Source organism: Natrix helvetica (genome assembly GCF_964273705.1).
Source record: "Natrix helvetica genome assembly, chromosome: 12".
NCBI lineage: Eukaryota > Metazoa > Chordata > Lepidosauria > Squamata > Natricidae > Natrix > Natrix helvetica.
This window is the reverse complement of record NC_138556.1, coordinates 16291671-16313007: the sequence shown is the minus strand read 5'-3', so window position 1 is coordinate 16313007 and position 21337 is coordinate 16291671. Positions and strand designations below refer to the sequence as shown.

At 47.5% G+C, this 21337-nt stretch overlaps 1 protein-coding gene across 3 annotated transcripts; it reads left to right on the top strand.

Annotated features, from left to right (window-relative positions):
* The first annotated feature begins 501 nt into the window (after positions 1-501).
* PATL2 (PAT1 homolog 2) lies at positions 502-20494 on the top strand. Of its 3 annotated transcripts, none has more exons than XM_081965109.1 (19): positions 502-574; positions 1302-1419; positions 2936-3261; positions 4488-4556; positions 5559-5618; positions 6562-6708; positions 8368-8454; positions 10017-10147; positions 10243-10320; positions 11888-12029; positions 12355-12472; positions 12560-12657; positions 13360-13404; positions 14215-14363; positions 15840-15999; positions 17028-17168; positions 17923-18020; positions 18356-18546; positions 20087-20494. In XM_081965109.1, exons 1-18 carry the CDS (start codon positions 536-538, stop codon positions 18507-18509), a joined length of 2160 nt encoding a protein of 719 aa, XP_081821235.1. In that variant the 5' UTR covers positions 502-535; the 3' UTR covers positions 18510-18546; positions 20087-20494. The 3 variants fall into 3 exon arrangements, with proteins under 3 accessions (XP_081821235.1, XP_081821234.1, XP_081821233.1); XM_081965108.1 differs by having other exon boundaries at positions 2912-3261; positions 12563-12657; XM_081965107.1 differs by having other exon boundaries at positions 2912-3261.
* The last annotated feature ends 843 nt before the right edge of the window (positions 20495-21337 follow it).

Sequence of the window (21337 nt, the reverse complement as noted above, 5' to 3'; positions counted from 1 at the left end):
AAGCAATCAAATCATACTAGGAAACAAACAAAACAATAACAATTTTAAAGATACAGACAACATGGTTATAGTCGTAAGTGGGAAGAGATACAAACTAGAAAGGAAGAGAAGAATAATAGTAATACACTTAGTAGAAGTCTTGGTAGGAAACAGGGTTTATGTTAGCCCTTCTAGCACTGATGATGTTACCTAGTTGGGCCATGAAACGTCTGCAAGAAAACCAGCAAGCTCAGAGAGCACCAAGGACCGCTCATTTCAACCCTGAGCTACCAATCTTCTGCTTTATTGAACTCCATCAGCTGCTCCGCCGGATCGGATTCGAAGTTAAGCCCCTGCCAGGGGCTCGCAAACCAGCTAGCCCCGCGCATCGGACCCACGCGGGATCAAACCCCCGTGGCTGAGCCCCTTAAAGAGGGTGGTGTGTGTTTTTAAATGAGCCCCGGACCGGCTGCCCCGCCCTTGAAAAGGCCCTTTAAAAGAGCCGGCATGGCCGCAGGGAGGGACCGCTGCCGGGAGAAGGCGCTACGAGGGCTCCATGGCCGAAGGAGGCGAAGTCGCGGGGGCGCCGGACGTGGTAAGCGCCCGGCGCTGCAGAGACTGGGTCGGTGGGCGAGCCGGTGGATGCTGGAGCCCTTTGGAGAAGGCGGAGCACCGTTGCAACCCTGCTGCATCCTTTGCCTTTCTTTCCGGGAAAGCCACGAATCTCCTTGTCGTGCTTTGCTTTCTGCATTTAATTGCTACCCTTGAGTAGTAAATGTACGGTTGAGTAGTGCATTTCCACGGAGTAGCTGCGTCCGTGCGGTCGGGAGTAATAATAAGACTTTACTCCTGGAAATTCCGGAGCGCGTAGTTGCGAGGATGCTCCCGCGCGGGGCGAGCAAGTCTCTTACTCACTGAGTTGTTGCTCCTCCTTTTCTCCTTCGTCTCCCTCCTAAATGTGAATTACTCCTCCTCGTGGCTGTTGGGAGATCGTACAAGGCTGGCTTATCCTAGCAAAGAAGCTTTGGCTATAAAACTTAAGTTGGAATCTTTAAAAGAGAATTGGCTGCCTTACTTTTGGAGAGGCATTGAAATAACTGCTAGTATAGATACCAGTAGTAGTAACTCCGCAGTGATGCCGGCTCAGTACAAGACGCTATTTCTGGCTGAATTAGAGGGATGTGTAAGCAAAACTATGAGTTTAAACTTTCTTAAACTGGCCCAGATTGAGTTTTGGTCAAAATTCCCTATTCTTTTCCAAGGAGGGATTTAAATTATGAGGTTCCATTTTGTTTGTTTGTTTGTTTGTTTGTTTGTGTCAGATCGTAGAGAATTATTTCATGATGGAGGAGGAGGAGGACACGGGGGAAGAACCGGTGATTGACAAAGCAACTGAAGAGGACGATGTTGATCTTTATATTAACTTAACATTCAGTTCAGGTAAAACATACTGGAACAGCAACTCCTGGCCCCTTTGGTTGGAGTAGAGCGCTTGTAATGAAATAGTAAAGCAATAGTATAGCAAGAAAAGTGAACCAAAGCTGCCCTAATTGGATTTTCTTTCTTTTTCTTGAAAAGGATATAAATAAGAGATAGAAAATATAAAAATACATTCTTAAAAAGGTGTGGATGATCCATATGGTACTTGAGAATGAGTATACTCGAACAACAAACTATACAAATTGCTAGGAGTAAGCAATATATTAATACCGAACATTATAGCTCATGTTGAAATATAGTTGGGTGAAGGGAAAAGTCAAATCTTGGATGCGATGCAAAATTATATATAGTGTTATGCAATCATGATTTCCAATTAGAATTAAATTCTGCACCAGATTTATTTTTTAGGAAGGAAGTTCCATGAAGGATGTTAAACACCTATATATTAATATATCCATGTAAATATAATAAAAGCATGATGGGTAACAATGGAGTTTCATAGAAATGTTTGCTCTAGTGAACTGGACACGTGGCCAAATTACACGTATAACTGAAAAGTTGAAAATGACTCCTCTTCCAAGTTAAATCGTGGTTAAGTTCACGGAGCAGACATTTAACCTAGTTACTAAGCAAAGCAACCTTCTAAAGATTGTGCAATGGGTTAAGCCAGAATATAAGTAACTTGCCTAGATTTGCAAAGGTTCGGAACAAACCAAACCTAATATATGAATGCTACTTTTACATCAATTTAATTACTCAAGTATTGTGATTAAATTGTATTCTTTAAATTGTATTCTTTTAAAGTATTCTTTACAAGTAGGATCTCTGTGGAGACCATCAAGTACACAAGGAGGAGGATAGTCTTCCACCTCTTTAGCTCCTTCAACAACTAAAGGGATCTAATAACATCCGCCAAATCGTGAAATTAGTTAGTACAGTTGCAAGGAGCACAGAGAATAAGATGGCTTGAACTCAGGATGTTTTATCGGGTCAAATCTTACTTAGAGGTGACATTCAGGGGTGAAATCCAGCAGGTTCTGACAAGTTCTAGAGAGCCGGTAGCGGAAATTTTGAGTAGTTTAGAGAACTGGTAAATGCCACCTCTGACTGACACCCCCCCCCCATCCATTCTCTGCCTCCCGAGTACCAGCTGATCCAGAGGGAATGGGGATTTTGCAGTATCTTTCCCCTGCCACACCCACCAAGCGATGTCCACAGAACCAGTAGTAAAAAAATTTGAATCCCACCACTGGAGTACACATCCCACAATGTCCAGCCAGCAAGTCCAGCTGGCCCCAGAATGGGGTGGGAATGGAGACTTTGCAGTGTCCTTCCCCTGCCACGCCCACCAAGTCACACCACGCCCACCAAACCACACCCACAGAACCGTTAGTAAAAAAAAATTAAATTTCATCACTGGTGAGATTGTAATAATGTAAGAATTGTACTGCAGTTCCCCCCTTAGGATGAGGGTGTTTCTATATTGACCTAGATATCCGTTCTTTTGGCTTGCAAGAGAACTCTGAAGACCATAAGGCAAAGGCCTTGACAAAGGAATCTCAGACAGTGGCTGAGGTTGACCCCGAGGAAGGGGAGGTGGTTGATGCTGAAGGAGAAAAAGAGACCGGAACTTCAGACGTGGAATCGATGGTAGAAGATGGGAAAGAAGATGAAAGTCTTCCCCAAGAGTCTCCATCCCAGTTTGCTTATGGCACCATGGAGGTTGAGGAAGAAGACATGACTGACCATGAAGAGGTGCCTACAAGTAAGAATGCAGGAGAACCGCATGACTTGGACGATCCAGCTGTCATGAGTGCTGTGTGGAGTCAGCTTCTGCTGGAGGTGAGGGGGACCTTGGGAAATTTCCTTCGATGGGTGTTCTCAAGTTGGAGATGAGCTACAAGATTGCAAGAATGGGTGGTAAACCAGCTGGCTATGGAAGAAGGGATGTCTCCCCCAAGCCATTGAAAGCACACTAGATTGAAGTTGCTTCTCTTAACAGTGCAACCTCTTAAGGTGCTCTTAAGCTATGGGAGAGGACCTCAGGTTTTGGTCCTCCTTTCATGTAGAACCCATCTTCTCTCAGGACCTGGCAGTGGTATGTCCGAGGATCTCCATGTGAAGTAGATTAAGTTGAGAGAAGGTGGACAAGCTGTTAATCACTGAATAAAGTCAATACTCTAATCTTAATTCTCTTGATCCACCTTGGTCTACTGGTGAAGGCACTAGAGTCCTCCTTGGTCTACTGGTGAAGGCACTAGAGTCCTCCTTGGTCTACTGGTGAAGGCACTAGAGTCCTCCTTGGTCTACTGGTGAAGGCACTAGAGTCCTCCTTGGTCTACTGGTGAAGGCACTAGAGTCCTCCTTGGTCTACTGGTGAAGGCACTAGAGTCCTCCTTGGTCTACTGGTGAAGGCACTAGAGTCCATCTTGGTCTATTGGTGAAGGCACTAGAGTCCTCCTTGGTCTACTGGTGAAGGCATTAGAGTCCATCTTGGTCTATTGGTGAAGGCGGCAGAGTCCTCCTTGGTCTACTGGTGAAGGCAGTAGATCTTCCTTGGTCTACTGGTGAAGGCTAGAAACCAGGAGTCTGTGAATTCTAGTCCCACCTTAGGCACAAAAGCCAACTAGGTGACTTTGGCGTCAGTCACAATGTCTCAGTCCAACTTACCCCATAGAGTAATTGTTATGGAGAAAATAGGTAGAGGAAGGATCCTTGTGTATATTCGTCACCTTGGATTATTTATCAAAAAGGTAAAATCAAGGTGAGGTATATGTTAAATAAAAATATCCACCACCATATCTGACTTCAAATTATAATTTTGTAATTGACCAAAGCGGGCTTAGATATATATATATATATAGGAATTTTTTTTTACATGCTTTGATTTTAAATGCATAGCCAAAAATGAAACCTGTAACAGGTATTTTGTAATGCTGATAATGTCCCTGAAAAAAATAAAATTAGTTTTGTAAAGTGCTCATTTTGTATTTAGGACATCCTGTATCTGTTTAGTGGCATTGTTGTGATTTTCTGTCTTTTGAATCCGCTCTTCTCTCTTTTTTCAGAAGGAAGATTCTGCTATTCTTGATAGCAAACTGGCCAACAATCTTTCAAATTTTTCTCCTGATTACTTGGTAAGACGGCTTGGTGTTCCCTCTCTTCCCTCCCCTTCCAATAAACATATTAACGAAATAAATAAAAAACGGGATGGAGGCAGGGATTAGGCAGGATTTTACAGGAAGGGGCTGCTGTTGAAGGGATCCATTATTGGGGAAAACATCCAATTGTGAACCAAGGCGGCAAATATGTCTCAATGCAGCTTCCTCCTCCTGTTTTCCCCACAACAATCTTGTGAGGTGGGTTAGGCTGAGAGAGAAAGAGGGGCTAGCCCAAGGTGTCACCCAGCTACTTTTCATGGCTGAGGTGGAACTAGAACTCACCGTCTCCTGGTGATTGGTCCAAAGTCACCCAGCTAGTTTTCATGGCTGAGGTGGAACTAGAATTCACCGTCTCCTGGTGATTGGTCCAAAGTCAACCAGCTAGTTTTCATGGCTAAGGTGGAACTAGAATTCACCGTCTCCTGGTGATTGGTCCAAAGACAACCAGCTAGTTTTCATGGCTAAGGTGGAACTAGAATTCACCGTCTCCTGGTGATTGGTCCAAAGTCACCCAGTTAGTTTTTATGACTGAGGTGGAACTAGAATTCACCGTCTCCTGGTGATTGGTCCAGTCACCCGGCTAGTTTTCATGGCTGAGGTGGAACTAGAATTCACCGTCTCCTGGTGATTGGTCCCAAGTCACCCAGCTAGTTTTCATGGCTGAGGTGGAACTAGAATTCACCATCTCCTGGTGATTGGTCCAGTCACCCAGCTACTTTTCATGGCTGAGGTGGAACTAGAACTCACTGTCTCGTGGTGATTGGTCCAAAGTCACCCAGCTAGTTTTCATGGCTGAGGTGGAACTAGAATTCACCGTCTCCTGCTTTCTAGCCTTAGTCGTTAGACCAAACTGCCTCTCTAAATGGATAACATTAATGGGCATTAGAAGCAGCCTTGAGTGCCTCAACCGTACCAATTGCTCACAGTCATTTTGTCTCTTTCCTCACCCTTCCATCTATTTTTCCCCCTCCTCTTCAGTCCCATTCGTGCATGTGGAGTCCAACTCTGAGGAGGAGCCCGTCGTTATCTATGATGCAGGTAATTCTCTTACTCTGCACCTGAAAGCAGGAGCGTTTGGCTTCGGCCTGGCTTTGCCATCTACCCATCTTGATTAAGCTCAGCTACGCTAATTGCCCTGAGCCGGGGGGGGGGGGCTGCGTGGATCAAACGCTAAGCCATAAGGCAGGGTTTTCAAACTGCAGCAGCTCGATTCACCCACCACGGCAAGCCAAAAACCAAAACCACACAATGATTTAAAGTCATGTGTGAACCCGGTCTGATGGAGCTTGGAGAAGCCTAGAAGTATTTGGAACTATTCAGATTTAGGGCAGGGTGCTTTTATTTCCAGAATGAGAACATCCTGGTGCGGATAGGGAGGGGAGGGGAAGGAAGGAAGGAGAGAAGAGAAGGGGAAGGGAGGAAGGAGGGAAGGGAGGAAGGAAAGGAGTTCAGACAGGAAACAGCAAGAGATGATATTGGACACATTTGCCTTAATTAAACAAGATTCTGGATTAATCAGCTCAAACATGGCATTTTCGTAGCCTATTTTTCATCTTTTGTAGTTCTTCTCCCTTCTGCCACGGGACTACACTTGCTCCAGATTATATTTTACTCCTAACACCTTTTGCTCTTATTATTTTAAAATCCAGATGATTGATAATTTGAGCATAACTGAGATGGAGTTTAAACTATGAAAGATGAGGTCTGAAAATCCGCTTCAGAGTAGAAGTCAAATACTTACCCCTAAATTCAGTAATATGGAGTTTTAATAACAGTGAGTGAACTGCCCCGCATTTGGGTCTCCATGGGAGGTGTCCAGAGGACGTGGTCAAAAGAAGTCAAGATGCCCAACGGTGCAACTGGAGCTTTGCTTGATTTTTTTTTATCTGCACTGTGACAGTCCTTCCTTGTTGACTTTTTTGCCAACCGTAAATCCCAGCGAATTGCAATTCAGGTTTGACCGTCACTTCTTATTCTCCAGGCTCTAGAACGGGTGTGTCGTTCCCGGGGCAATCTGGAATTCCTGACTTCACCGCGGCGGACCAGTTACCTCAATTCCCCTGATGTGCACTGCCCGGCTTTCTGCGGGCGGACTCGGACTCCCAATCCGCAGCGTTTCATGCGTCAAGTAAGGGGAAATCTCGAGAATTCCAGATTCCCTGCAGAAGCTCCGCACTCTAGCAAGAATCGCGTTGCACGTTTACAATAATAGAACGGTTGACCTGAGTTGGTGCCAAGATCTCCAAGAGTTCAGGATTCTGATTTTAATACACATTTTGGTCCATTTGGTCAAGCAGAGGTGGTATTCAGCAGGTTCTGACTAGTTCTGGAGAACCGGTAGCAGAAATTTTGAGTAGTTCGGAGAACCGGTAAATACCACCTCTGGCTGGCGCCGCCCCCATCTATTCTCTGCCTCCCAAGTCCCAGCTGATCAGGAGGAAATGGGGATTTTGCAGTATCCTTCCCCTGGAGTGAGGAGGAATGGAGATTTTACAGTATCCTTCCCCTGGAGTGGGGAGGAATGGAGATTTTATAGTATCCTTCCCCTGGAGTGAGGAGGGAATGGAGATTTTACAGTATCCTTCCCCTGGAGTGGGGAGGAATGGAGATTTTACAGTATCCTTCTCCTGGAGTGGGGAGGGAATGGAGATTTTGCAGTATCCTTCCCCTGGAGTGAGGAGGAATGGAGATTTTACAGTATCCTTCCCCTGGAGTGAGGAGGAATGGAGATTTTACAGTATCCTTCCCCTGGAGTGGGGAGAGAATGGGGATTTTACAGTATCCTTCCCCTGGAGTGAGGAGGAATGGAGATTTTGCAGTATCCTTCCCCTGAAGTGAGGAGGAATGGAGATTTTACAGTATCCTTCCCCTGGAGTGAGGAGGAATGGAGATTTTACAGTATCCTTCCCCTGGAGTGAGGAGGAATGGAGATTTTACAGTATCCTTCCCCTGCAGTGGAGAGGGAATAGAGATTTTGCAGTATCCTTCCCCTGGAGTGGGGAGGGAATGGGAATTTTGCAGTATCCTTCCCCTGGAGTGGGAAGGGAATGGGGATTTTGCAGTATCCTTCCCCTGGAGTGAGGAGGAATGGAGATTTTGCAGTATCCTTCCCCTGGAGTGAGGAGGAATGGAGATTTTGCAGTATCCTTCCCCTGAAGTGAGGAGGAATGGAGATTTTACAGTATCCTTCCCCTGGAGTGGGGAGGGAATGGGGATTTTACAGTATCCTTTCCCTGGAGTGGGGAGGGAATGGAGATTTTGCAGTATCCTTCCCCTGGAGTGGGGAGGGAATGGGGATTTTACAGTATCCTTTCCCTGGAGTGGGGAGGGAATGGGGATTTTACAGTATCCTTCCCCTGGAGTGGGGAGGGAATGGGGATTTTGCAGTATCCTTCCCCTGGAGTGGGGAGGGAATGGGGATTTTGCAGTATCCTTCCCCTGGAGTGAGGAGGAATGGAGATTTTGCAGTATCCTTTCCCTGGAGTGGGGAGGGAATGGGGATTTTGCAGTATCCTTCCCCTGGAGTGGGGAGAGAATGGGGATTTTACAGTATCCTTTCCCTGGAGTGGGGAGGGAATGGGGATTTTACAGTATCCTTTCCCTGGAGTGGGGAGGGAATGGAGATTTTACAGTATCTTTCTCCTGCCCCATCCACCACGCCATGCCACACCCACCAAGCCATGGCAACAGAACCGGTAGTAAAAATTTTTGAATCCCACCACTGTGTCCAGTTGTATAGATGTTTGAACTTCTCAGTTTTGATGATTGTCATCTTCCTGTCTTGCAGCAACCTCCAGCGACGTCACCTTCTCTAAGACCACCTTTTCCGTTCACTCCACCCCGCAGGACACGTCGTCCGTTTGGCCTGAGTCAGGTGATGCGCTATGCAACTTGAATATTGTACCCCTGGGACAGAGTGTCTCAGCCTTTGCAACTGGGAGGTGTGAGGACTTCAGCTCTCAGAATTCCCCAGCCAGCATGACCGGTTTTACGACTGTCATGAGATATGAGTGTGATGGGCAAGCTCCATTGCAGTTGTAACTTGAGAATTAGAATAGAATGAATGAGATGGAAGGGACCTTGGAGATCTTCTAGTCCAGCCCCCTGCTGAAGCAGGAGATCCTATAATATTTCAGATAAGTGACTCTTCTAGTGATGGAGAGCCCACAATTTCTGGAGGCAACTTCTGTTCCACTGGTTAATTGTCTTCACTGTTAGGAAGTTTCTCCCTAATTCTAGGTTGCTTCTCTCTTTGATTAGTTTCCAACCATTGTTTCTTGTCCTGCCCTCTGGGGCTTTGGAGAAGAATTTGATCCCCTCTTCTTTGTGGCAGCCCCTCAAGTACTGGAAGGCTGCTATCATGTCACCCCTAATTCTTTTCTTTAGACTAGCCAAACCCAAATCCTGCAGCCGTTCTTCATATGCTTTAGTCTCCAAGCCTTTGATCATCTTCATTGCTCTTCTCTGAACTTTTACCAAAATCTCGCCATCTTTTTTATAGTATGGTGAGCAAAATTTATAAGCTACAAGAGTTGTACTAAGAGTTGTACCTGTACTCAGCTGGGAGAGGGGTTTCGGTTACTCTGTTTTGGAGAAGCAGCGAAGATGCCTTTAGCCAAGTCGTTTTTGTCAAGCAGAGTTATTTTATTTTATTATATTTAGTTTGCCAAACCTGTACAAGATAACAGGTATAAGTATAAACATGGGCATGAACAAAGGAAGTAAATAGAGATAAATGGGGACAGTAGGACAGGGACTAAAGGCGCACCGGTGCGTTTAACGCACGCCCCCTTTACGGACCTCTTAGGAATGGGGTGAGGTCCACAGTAGACAGTTTAAGGTTAAAGTTTGGGGGGTTTGAAGATGTAACAACGGAGTCGGGTAGGGCATTCCAGGCGTTGACCAATCTGTTGCTGAAGTCGTATTTTCTGCAATCGAGTTTGGAACCGTTGACTTTGAGTTTGTATCGATTGTTTGCCCGTGTGTTATTGCGGTTGAAGCTGAGCTGTGATGAATTATGGGGTGTGGGGAGAGATGATGAACTTTTAACTGGGTGAACCCACAGGATGTACATTAGAGTTGAAATTTCACAGCATAATGCCAAAATGTCTGTCTTATTAAATTGGAGTTTTAAGGATAACTTTGCTTTGGACAATGATTTGATTCTGCATGATGTTTGGAACGCTGACTTCGTCATTGACAGGTAGGACATTGTAGCAGGTAATTTTGTGTACTACGCTTAGGTCGACCATAGTTCCAGGTTGTCCTATACAAGTATACAAGAGGTCTCATCGGATTCCTTCTCAAAAGACCTTTAAAGAGATTTCGGGCTGGGTAACTCTGATCTTTCTCCTGTTGCGTCGGATGGAGGAGGGCATAACGGCCAGAGCAGTTGGGGGGAAGGGTCTTCTAACCTGCAATGTCTTCCCTCTTCAGATGTCCGGGTATCCTTCTCCACCTCCCTTCCAACCGTTCTTTTCCAATGCCGGCAGCCCCACGTGGACTTTGACGCACACCCCCGAAACGCCACCATTCAGCCCACTGAGTGGCAGCCAACAGAAGATCAGGTAAACTCTAGGAAGAAGATTCAGAGACCTCTTTATGGTTTCGTCCCCGAAGAGAGTTGGGATTGACTGCTCTCGCTTGTCTTCCGTTGTTGCAGCTTGCCCAGCACAATGACCCAACTGCATCCCTTGCATCAGCGATTTCTGACCCAAAGACAGCGAGGACAAGAAGCGAGGTAATGGGGTAGAGAAGGCATGGTGAACCTTTTCGCACCCGGTGCCAAAAAGGTGTGCGATCATCAGGGCCGCGCTCTGGAAAAGCCGGACTTCTGGGTTAGGGCACGCATGTGCATCCAACGATGAGCTGGCCGGTGTGCATGCACAGGTCTGTTTTTGGCGCTGCCATGCGCACAAAGGGATCGTGCTCCGGAAATGTCTAACTTCCGGGCTCTGGCATGGATAGGCACCCAACAATCAGCTGGCTGGCTTGCATGCACAGGCAGGTTTTCAGCACTGCTGTTCATGCAAAGTGATCTTATTCCGGGAAAGCCAAACTTCCGGGTTCTAGCAATTATGTGTGCCTGACGATCAGCTGGCCGGCTTGCATACGCAGGCAGGTTTTCAGCACTGCTGCGCATGCAAAGCGATCGCATTCCAGGAAAGCCAAACTTCCGGGTTCTAGCAGTTATGTGCGCCCGACGATCAGCTGGTCAGTGTGCATATGCACGTTGGTTTTCAGCACTGCCGCGCAAAGGGAACGCGTTCCAGAAAGGACAGCTGATCACACACACACCCCGCGCATGTGCACCAGAAACCCAGAAGACAGGCAAGGCCACGCATGCCGGGTGACATGGCTTTGCGTGCCACTTTAGGCACACATACCATAGGTTCACCATCCCGGGGGTAGAGAAAATAGAAAGGGGGAACATAGCCCGCGTTGCCATATTCCGTGTAACGACGAGAACAAAGAAATAACGATTGTAACAGATTGCAATGATGGTTACGTGTCATCAAGTCAACTTCTCCGTGACAATCTGGTTCCTTCAGATGTTCCAATGGTGGCACCATCCTTGCTATAAGTGAGTCCACCCATCTTTCTGCTGGTTGCCCTGTTCTTCTTCCAAACTTTCCCAGCATCAGGGCCACCTCCAGAGAAGATTTCAATAAAATATCATGATTGCTGCTGTGGGCTCAATACAGAATCTTGCCAACGGAAATATGAATTTGCAGCCTCATTTATCCTGAGTTATTTAATGGGGAAACCTCCTTGAGATGTTTTTTTTTTTCCCCAAATGTTTTCCCTCCTGAATTGTTGGGCACATGAGATAACCTTACCGCTGGGCTCTCCCCAGATTTCCTTCCCTTGCTTCAGTGTCTTAGACGTGAAGGGTTATGTGGCTTAGGGCACTTGTTCCACACGCTACCTACCATCTGGTGGAACAAATTCCAGATTTAAGGTAAGGCTTTCGAAATAAAATGTTATCTTCGGTTGGCTACTGACCTTCCCATTTATGGCTTGTTGGTCTACATGATTCTAGAACGCCTTCAAAATCTTCCCCAGAGAGTTAGAAGTACAATGAGGATCTATTTCTTGGGTGAAGTTGACCTTCTTGGACCAGTGGACGGGTTAGAAGATTTCAGAACGTATCTTATAGATTAGGGGGTCTCCAACCTTGGCAATTTTAAGCCTGGAGGACTTCAACTCCCAGAATTCCCCAGCCATTCTGGGAGTTGAAGTCCTCCAGGCTTAAAATTGCCAAGGTTGGAGACCCGTCATAGATGATGTTTCTGCTTGCCTCCAAGACTTCGCTCCATGGACTCTCAGCCACCAGAAGTGGATCCTTTCTCTGCTCTCATGACTCCGATTGAAAAAGATTGGGTGATAAAAGTCCAGATGTTACAGCTGCAGAGCGAAAACCCCCAGCGAGATGATTATTATTACCAGGTGGGTGCAGGAGGAATTCTGGGAGTTGAAGTCCACAAGTCTTAAAGTTGCCAAGGTTGGAGAAACCCCTGTTCTAGTCCAACGCTCCTGCCCAAGCCAGAGACCCTACACCGTTTCTGACAAAGGGCAGTCCCGTCTCTTCTTGAAAGCTTCCAGGGATGAAGCTCCCACAACATCTGAAGGCAACTTCTGTTCTTCTCTGGTCTGCGGGAAAAACCTTTCCCCATGGAACCCAAAGGGTTGAGGGCCACTGCTCTAAAGACAATCCTAATTTAGATACTGTAGGCTTGCCCTCCTTTGACCAACGGTCTTCTCTTGTCCTCAGGAGTATTATCGCAAACTGGAACACAAACAAGCTGAGAAAGGACTCCTGGCAGGGAGCAAACCGGAGGTCCCTAAGCTAGTCACCCCATATATCCAAAGAGTGGAGACCTATGAATCTGGTAAGTCCAGTTCAAGTGGGAAGGGGGGGGGGGGTTCTAAGGCATGGAAATGTGCGAACATCTCCTGACAGTGACTTCCTCTGCCAGTAGTGCGGATTCCAGGATCCTTAGGACAGGTAGCCATGTCGACCTGCTACAGTCCCCGCAGGGCTATTGACGCCGTGCACCATTTCTCTCTGGAACAGGTAGGTGCCCCATCGTTTTGCCCATGCTCTCTCTGAATGGCAGCATCAGGAGCCTCTCTTCATATATTTTGGGGGAGAAGAGATTGTTGGAAATAACGTACATGTGTCTTAAGCATATTATGAGCCACGGTGGTCCAGTGGTCAGAGTGCAGTACTGCAGGCTACCTCTGCTGGCTGCCGGCTGACTGCAATTTGGCAATTCAAATCTCACCAGGCTCAAGGTTGACTCAGCCTTCCATCCTTCTGAGGTGGGTGGGTCCTTCCTTCCTTCCTTCCTTCCTTCCTTCCTTCCTTCCTTCCTTCGTGTTAGAATGCCATATTGCAAGCTAACTCTGCCCACTGCCATGAGATCAATCCTCACAGGCTCAAGTTGACTCAGCCTTCTGTCCCTTCCGAGGTTGGGTCAAATGAGGACCCAGATTGTTGGGGGCAAGAGGCTGACTCTAAACCTCTTAGAGAGGGCTGGCTGCAAAGCACTGTAAAGCGGCATATAAGTCTAGGAGCTATTGCTAAATCAAAGTTTGTCCTGGATGTCGGATGAACAGAGTGCGTCATTTAATCGCTCTGCGGTCTGCAGCTCGTCTGCAGAATTCTGCGTTGCAAATGGCTTGGCACATGCAGGCCCCTCCCCACAGAACCCGATGCAGGTGGCTTCTCTTCTAGTGACTCAAATGTTTTTGTTTCCTCTCTTTATTTTCCAAGGCGGTGGGAAACCAACGGCTGCAAGTCCTGTACCAGATTGAGAAAGTAAGTGGCTGGCTACTTCCTACGTTATGCTGTTTGAACAGCTGGGTGGATTAAAATCCTGCCTGATGTTTATATGAGCCCACTGTAACAACATTGCCAAAAAGGCATTAAGAGTTGTTAACCTAATCTTGCAAAGCTTCTTCTCTGGTAATATTGAACTGCTAACCAGAGCATGCAAAACCTTTGCTGGACCAATTCTCTAATACAGCTCATCTGTCTGGAACCCACACTGCATCTCAGACAATTGAGCAAGTCCAGAGATATTTCACGAGAAGATTCCTCCACTCCTCTACTCACAATAGAATCCCTTATGCCACCAGGCTCGAAATCTTGGGCTTAGCCAACTTAGAACTCCACCGTCTTCGGTCTGACCTAAACGTAGTACATAAAATTATCTGCTACAATGTCCTACCTGTCAATGGCTACTTCAGCTTCAATCACAACAATACAGGAGCACACAATAGATACAAACTTAAGGCAAACCGTACCAAACTCGATTGCAGAAAATACGACTTCAGCAACAGAGTGGTCAATGCCTGGAATGCTCTACCTGACTCGGTTGTTACATCCTCAAACCCCCAAAACTTCAACATTTAACTGTCTAGCGTGGACCTCACCCCCATTCCTAAGAGGTCTGTAAGGGGGCGTGCATAAACGCACCAGCGTGCCCACCATCCTTGTCCTACTCTCCCCACTTATTCGTATCTATTTCATGTCTTCATAATCATGTTTATACTTATATCTGTACACCTTATACATGCTTGACAAATAATAAAAATAAATAAAAATACATGTATGCTGTGGAAACAGATGTATCTTCTGCTCCTGGAGATGGAGGACGCTCAGCGGGAACTGGATCAGGCCCCCGAAGAGATGCATCCCCAGTTACGGGAGAAACTTCTCCACGGGGTAGAGCGCACCTACCAAGCCCTGAGAATTGAGGAGCATTCTGGGGAAGAGTGAGTCCAAGACAAATGACTAGCCATAATGGTAACTGGAAGGCACCTTTACGATGTCTTTGTGTCTGTGTTAATTCATGCATGATATCATTTCAGCTGCTTTCTCTAACGTACCTGCAGTTATCTCTCTTCTTCTTTCTGCTTTTCTGCTAAAGCAGCAGCCCCCCCAACCTTTTGGGCACCAGAGTCCGGTTTTATGGGAAAAGATTTTTCTGAGGACCGGAGGAGGCGTGGTTTTGTATGCTGCCTGCCTCCCGCAGATGGGGCTTCACTTGTTTGGGTGGCCCAGTTGCTGGCATGCCACGGACCGGGAGTTGGGGACCCCTTGTTGTGGCCACCAGAGCTGGCAGCAGACAGTGAGGAGGTTGGGGAGGAGCCTGGGCCAGTCCTGGAGGCTGGGGAAGACTCAGATAAGGGCTGTAGGTCAGACGCAGAGACGGGGCCAAGGCCATCTGGCAGTGATCAGGTGCCTACGGTTGCTAGAGAGCAGTGAGGCAGAGGAATAGCTGCAGCCTGTTCCCAGTGTGCGCATGCACAGAGCTGCCAGAAGAAAAGAACTCAGAAATCAGGGTTGACGTGGAAATAAAGCCACAGGTGGAAGGTGATTGGCCCTTCCCATAGGACATAAAAGAGGAGCGAAAGGGGAGTCGGCTTTTGCAGGAAACAATTCGTTCGTTCGGTCATTAGATTCATTTCAGGAGTGTGAAGATCTGTCCATGAATCTCAGAGACTCTGTGCCCGGTCTTTCCTTGCTCATTCGGACAATATTTACATGGCAGCTTTCCAAGATAGATAAGGTCTGTAGTCATAAATATTCCTTTGAAAGACTGTTTGCCAGGCCTTGGCTGAATGTGAATGAGAGGAATTCACATTCGTTTAATGAAAGGGGTTTTGCCGGGACCAGGACTCTGCCTCGTGCTTTTTGGGGGAAGCCTAGCTCAGAACACCCTTGTTCTAAAGGAACTTTCTTGTTACCCAACATTTTCCACATGGTCTGGATCTGTTCTTCACACCCTCCCTGCTCTATGACCCCCTGCTTTCCATTTTGAGAAGGCCATTCTCTACCCATTGACTGGGAATTGTTATTATCAACAATCATTCTGGATCATCTTCTTTTTAACGACCCAATCATCCCTCGCAGGGTGGAGTCTTGGCAACTGAATGGAGCTGCATGTTTACTGGCCAGATGCCCTTCCTATTGCCAATGCAGAGCTTTGTTCGGCAGATATAGTCTCATTGCGCCCAGAGAGAGAAATATCTGCCTCTCCCTAGGGATCAACCTCCCTGCCTCCTAATAATGAGGCAACAGCTCCACCCCTAGGCCACTGCACCACGCAAGAGTGATTCTGGATAATTTCTGGAAATTCCGGGACATTTCTTGTCGCTATACTATTGAGCTCTTGGGAGTGTGGTTTTTCTCACCCGTCACAAAATCTTTGCTTTGATTTCCTGATTTTTTTGTTCTCTTCCTTTCAGAGAGGTGAAAGAGGAGTTTCTACAGATACTACTGGTCGGGAAAGGGAAGCGCTTAGTGGCACGACTTCTGCCGCATCTGTCCCTGGGGCAAGCCAAGGTGACTCTCGTCACCATTGTACAACACCTAGCAGTGCTTATCAAGAAGGACTTGCTGGAGGAGGTACCCATTGTCACCTTTAGTTCTCCTTTAGCCATTATCCAGATATTTGGAGAGACATGCAGGGGGGATTTATTTATTTATTTATTTGCATGCAAAGCAAGCGTTTTGCATTTCTTAAGAAGAACCACCTGACAGAATCCCTTGACGTCCTTTGGCCCGAGGTCTTCAGAAAACAATTGGACAAAATGGATGAACTCAGGGGTGGGCTTCAAAAATTGCAGCAAAGGGTTTGCTGCCCCGTTGCTGGGTGGGCGTGGCCTCCTGCCTCACGGCAGGGTGTGTGTGTGTTTTTTTCACCCTTCCCAGGCTCCAGAGGCTTTCCTTGAAGGCAAAAACTGCCTCTCCCGAGCTCTGGAAGCCATAAACAACCCCCTTCTGGAACTTCCAGTAGGCCCCTTTCCCCCCCCCCCTCGAGCCTCCACGTGGGCCCTGCACTTAAATGATGAACGGGCCGTGTGGAGACTTCTGGGAGGGTTGCGGCGGGGTGAGAGGGAGCAAGGTGGGAGGGGCGTGGCCAGCCACGGGTGGCATTCAGGGGTTCACCGAACTGGGCCGAATCCTAGCTAGAGGATCGCCCAAACCCATGTGAATTCCCAGCAGCCCACGTCTGGATGAACCTAGCTTGAGTTGAGGTCCCAAGCTTATTCTGTGAGGGTGGGTTACAATCTGAATTTGTTCTGTGGTTTAGCATGTCGATATTGCTAAAAAAAGGGGTGTGTATATATATATGTGTGCCCTAGTTGGTTTAGATATGATTTGTTGAATAAACTACAACTGGTTAAGTTCATTAGACACATGAAGTGATAAACCTACATTAACAGATCGCCATGGTGGTCCATTCAGGATGTTGGGCCAAAGCAAGCAACCTGGTGGTTTAATCCCATGGATGAACTCACTTTAAAATACAACAGTTGATTGGATTCCCCAGTTATCTCTGGTCTGTGGACTGGATGCAATCATCTCTCCCAGAGTGGAAGACTTGAGTTTTAGTCTAATATTTTGTCGCTTTGCCCTTTTGACTCTGGCAGACCCTCTCTGTCCTCTACAACCCTCTCTGTGACACCATTAGACAGTTGACCTTTGGAGAGCTGATGGATGTCCTCCAGGAACTCACCCAGCTGCAGCCTGATTCTGTCAAGCAGTCCCTCGCTTTGGTCTTTAGCAATAAGGTACGGGAGCGTACATGTTTCATGGCAGAATCCCTCCTGGAGTGAGATGTGGAGGATTTTTCTTAGCAAGGACCAGGGGTGTCAAACTCGATTTCATTGAGGGCCGCATCAGGGTTTGACCTGGGGGGGGCTGGTAGGCGTGGCTGGGGGGGGGATGTGGCCAGGGTTTGTTTTGCTAGCCCTCTGCCAGCAAAAACGGAGCTCGCACGCGCTCCTCCGTTTTCGGCTACCACGGCTTCCTCCAGCACTGTACCAGAGAAAACAGAGCTCGCACGAGCACCTCCTGAGCTCAGTTTTCGGCTACCACCGCCTCCAATGAAAACAGACCTTGAATGGGCCCCTCCCAACGAAAACGGAGCTCGCACGCACCCTCCCCAATGAAAATTGAGCTCTCACGCGCCCTCCCCAACAAAAACGGAGCTCGCAAGCACCCCTCCCGAGCTCCGTTTTTGCTGGCAGAGTGCTGGAGCAGGCCAGTGAAGCCGAAAACAGAGCTTGGGAGAGCCACGCGTGGCCCACCCAAGCTCCGTTTTTGCTGGCAGAGGCACCGCCGGCCAGCCTTTCTCTGTTTCCAGGGCAGCCCCGTGGGCCAGGTCTAAGCACCACGCAGGCTGGATCGCCCCTGCGGGCCTTGAGTTTGACACCCCTGATCTAGGTTGTATGTAATTCAAACTTTTCCCGTCTTGATCGTGACTAAGATGAATCCAAGTGCTTTCTCGGTGGGTTTTTAATCTTCCCACCTTCCTTCCCCAAGTTTGCCATCTCGCTGCTGTACCAGCTCTTAAGCCATGGGGAGAGATGCCTCTCTTCGGATACATCCCCAAAACCTGATAACACAGACTTGGAAAAATGGTGAGGAACAGTGGTGGGATTCAATTTTTTTTACTACTGGTTCTGTGGGCGTGGCTTGGTGGGTGTGGCAGGGGAAGGATACTACAAAATCCCCGTTCCTTCCCAATCAGCTGGGACTCGGGAGGCAGAGAATAGATGGGGGCATGGCCAGCCAGAGGTAGTATTTACCAATTCTCCGAACTACTAAAAATTTCTGCTACCGCTTCTCCAGAACTGGTCAGAACCTGCTGAATACCAGCTCTGGTGAGGGACCTCTTGGTGAGCGAAATGATCCTAGTCTGTTGGGCTTGATCAATGCTGAGTTGCCTACAGTTGCTCTGTGTTGTCCTTCACAGGGTGGACTTGGTGCTACTTGTTGCAAAAGAGCTCTCTCAAGTTCCCCAAACTTCCATGGTGGAACCCCTTCACCTTCCCAGCAACCTTCTCTTCCTCTTCTGTCGCTATGTGGACAAGGACACCGTGAAACGGTTGGATGTCCAGATGGACTGAGGATTATCCATGGTTAAAAGAGTGTGTTATATAAAAGGCACGTATGGGCTTCTGGTGCTTTGATCTTGCCTACGCGTTGAATAGCTTTGGGATTGTCCCTCTTCAGTCTTCAAGAGCTTTAGTAGAAATGGGGCCAGCGGGTGTAGTGTAGCCCTCAGGAGCTGGGGCACAGTGGCTCAGTGGCTAAGACGCTGAGCTTGTCGATCAGGAAGGTCGGCGGTTCGAATCCCTAGCGCCGTGTAACGGAGGGAGCTCCCGTTCCTTGTCCCAGCTTCTGCCAACCTAGCAGTTCGAAAGCACCTAAAAATGCAAGTAGAAAAATGCAAGTATTCCATGAGCCTTCGGCGTTGAGTCATGCCGGCCACATGACCACAGAGACGTCTTCGGACAGTGCTGGCTCTTCGGCTTAGAAACCCCCTAGAGCCAGAAACGACTAGCATGCATGTGCGGGGGGAAACTTTTACCTCTCAGAGGACTTTTAACTTCTAATTCCATCTTAGGCACTTTGCTGGGGGTATCTTGGGCCAGTCACTCCGCTCTAGGAAGGAGGGAACGGCAAACCACTTTTGAAAAACCACACCAAGCAAACTTCAGGGACTTGTCCAGGCAGAGATAAGGAATGAATACCAACTCCAAGAAAAGAAAAGAAAACAGTCATCAGTTATGAGATTAGACTTAAGCCTTCTTTGTTGGCGATAACTCCATGTGTCCTTCTGCCCAGTCAAGGGAGAAGGTGTTTAATTACGGAAAAGCAGGATTTCAGGAGATGTAGTTCTGATAGAGCCCTGCCAAAACAAGCAGTCGGAACATGATCCTTGTTTGGGAGTTTTCTTTTCAGCTACTTCGCCTGCGGTGCCATTTGTTACAGCTCGATTCTCCGTTGCTAGAAAAGGGTGCAAATGTTGACTGACCAGCAATTGGTCAGCTGCCAACCTAAAAAAAAAAAAAACTCCCCAAGATTCCCTTCTTTGATTCTTAAGTGATTCATGCAACCGTAGGTTTCTAGGAACCACACAGAAGCTGTTTCCCCTGTGAACCTCTCGGACAATATTTCTAGGCAAAGAGAATTATGAAATAACTGCCGTAACTCGAGAGCTGAAATGGATAACCCTTATTTTTTTTGCAAATAAGGCACCGAGCGAATGGCTAATAGAGACTCCACAGTTGCGGTGGGACAGACAGTGGGGCGCAGGAGCTCAGTGGCTAAGACTGTGGCAAGAAAGGTCGGCAGTTCGGCGGTTCGAATCCCTACTGCCGTGTAACGGAGTGAGCTCCTGTGACTTGTCCCGGCTTCTGCCAACCTAGCAGTTCGAAAACACGTAAAAAATGCAAGTAGAAAAATAGGAACCACCTTTGGTGGGGAGGTAACAGCGTTCCGTGCGCCTTCGGTGTTGAGTCATGCCGGCCACATGACCACAGAGATGTCTTTGGACAGCGCTGGCTCTTCGGCTTTGAAACGGAGATGACCACCGCCCTCTAGAGTCAGGGACAACTAGCACGTATGTGCGAGGGGAACCTTTACCTTTACAGTTGCAGAAATGCTGGTGTGTAATCTCAGGATTGCCTTTGTTTTACAGGAGATGCCTTCCCGTGCAGCTACAAAACCTGAAACTTTTGCTGGTTCTGCCCATGAGGATTTGGACCACTGACTCAAGCAGTCAGATGCGAATTAGCGATGTATAAAAAGTATTCCAGAATTGGATCCTTAATTTAACAACACAGATTTTGTTTTTGGGGGTTTTGGGGGGTGGGTTTGTTTGTTTGTTTGTTTGTTTTTGTTTGGGGTTTTGTTTTTTGTTTAATACTCTGTGCCAATTGTAAATATCTAGTGATGTGCACTAGAGAGCACACTACAGCAACATGCTCAGCCTTGTGTAAGCAGCCCTGGCCTGAGCATTTGGGACTTCTGACAGGGAGAAAGCTTTGTTTTTTATTGTCTTCTGTACGTACAGCACTTAAAATGTATTAAAAGCAACTCAAAACCTGCCTGGCATCTTGACATGGGAGGGAAGGGAGGTTACGGTTGGATAACGAGGCTTGATCTTATCCAAGGTGGTTTGAACATTCCTGTTGTCTCCAGATACTGTCGGGCGTGAAAGAGCATTTTCCCATGTGACGGTCCAGTTAAACTGCTTTATTGCTCCTCGCGCCTATTCGAAGGAATCTTCTCAATTCATGGACAGCATCCGGTTAAAGTTAGATAAAACTCAGCAGCAGTCAAGTCACTTGTTGCAACTTAGTGGTTCTAGCAGTGGTGAAATTCATTTTTTTTTACTACCGGTTCTGTGGGCATGGTGTGGCATGGCGGGCGTGGCAGGGGAAGGATACTGCAAAACCTCCATTCCCAGCCCACTCTGGTGCCAGTCAGAGGTGGTATTTGCCAGTTCTCTGAACTACTCAAAATTTCCGCTACCGGTTCTCCAGGACCTGCTGGATTTCACCCCTGGATTCTAGGCTAATCCCTTTTTTCACTCCACCCCCAGGTTCTGCCATTCCTTCTCCTACAGATACAGCCAGTAGCAGACATTGTGTTCTCCCCAGGAGAGTCTACAAGGTGTATGATCAAAAAAGAGACAAATTGATGTCCATGATGGTACAATTGAACTCTCTGCATTTTCTAGGCGTGAATGCCCATAAAAATTACAAATTCAATCCCACGCTCCAGCTGCCATATTGACTTGTTTAATCGTATCCTGCAGTTCCTTCTGCTGCTTCCCGTCAGCTGAGGCCACCCAACATTTGAGAGACCCAGAAAAGCTTCGTTCTGGCTCTTAAGATCCAAGAAGAAATTGCACTCCAGAATATTTTGGCCTGGTGGCCTTCAGGAT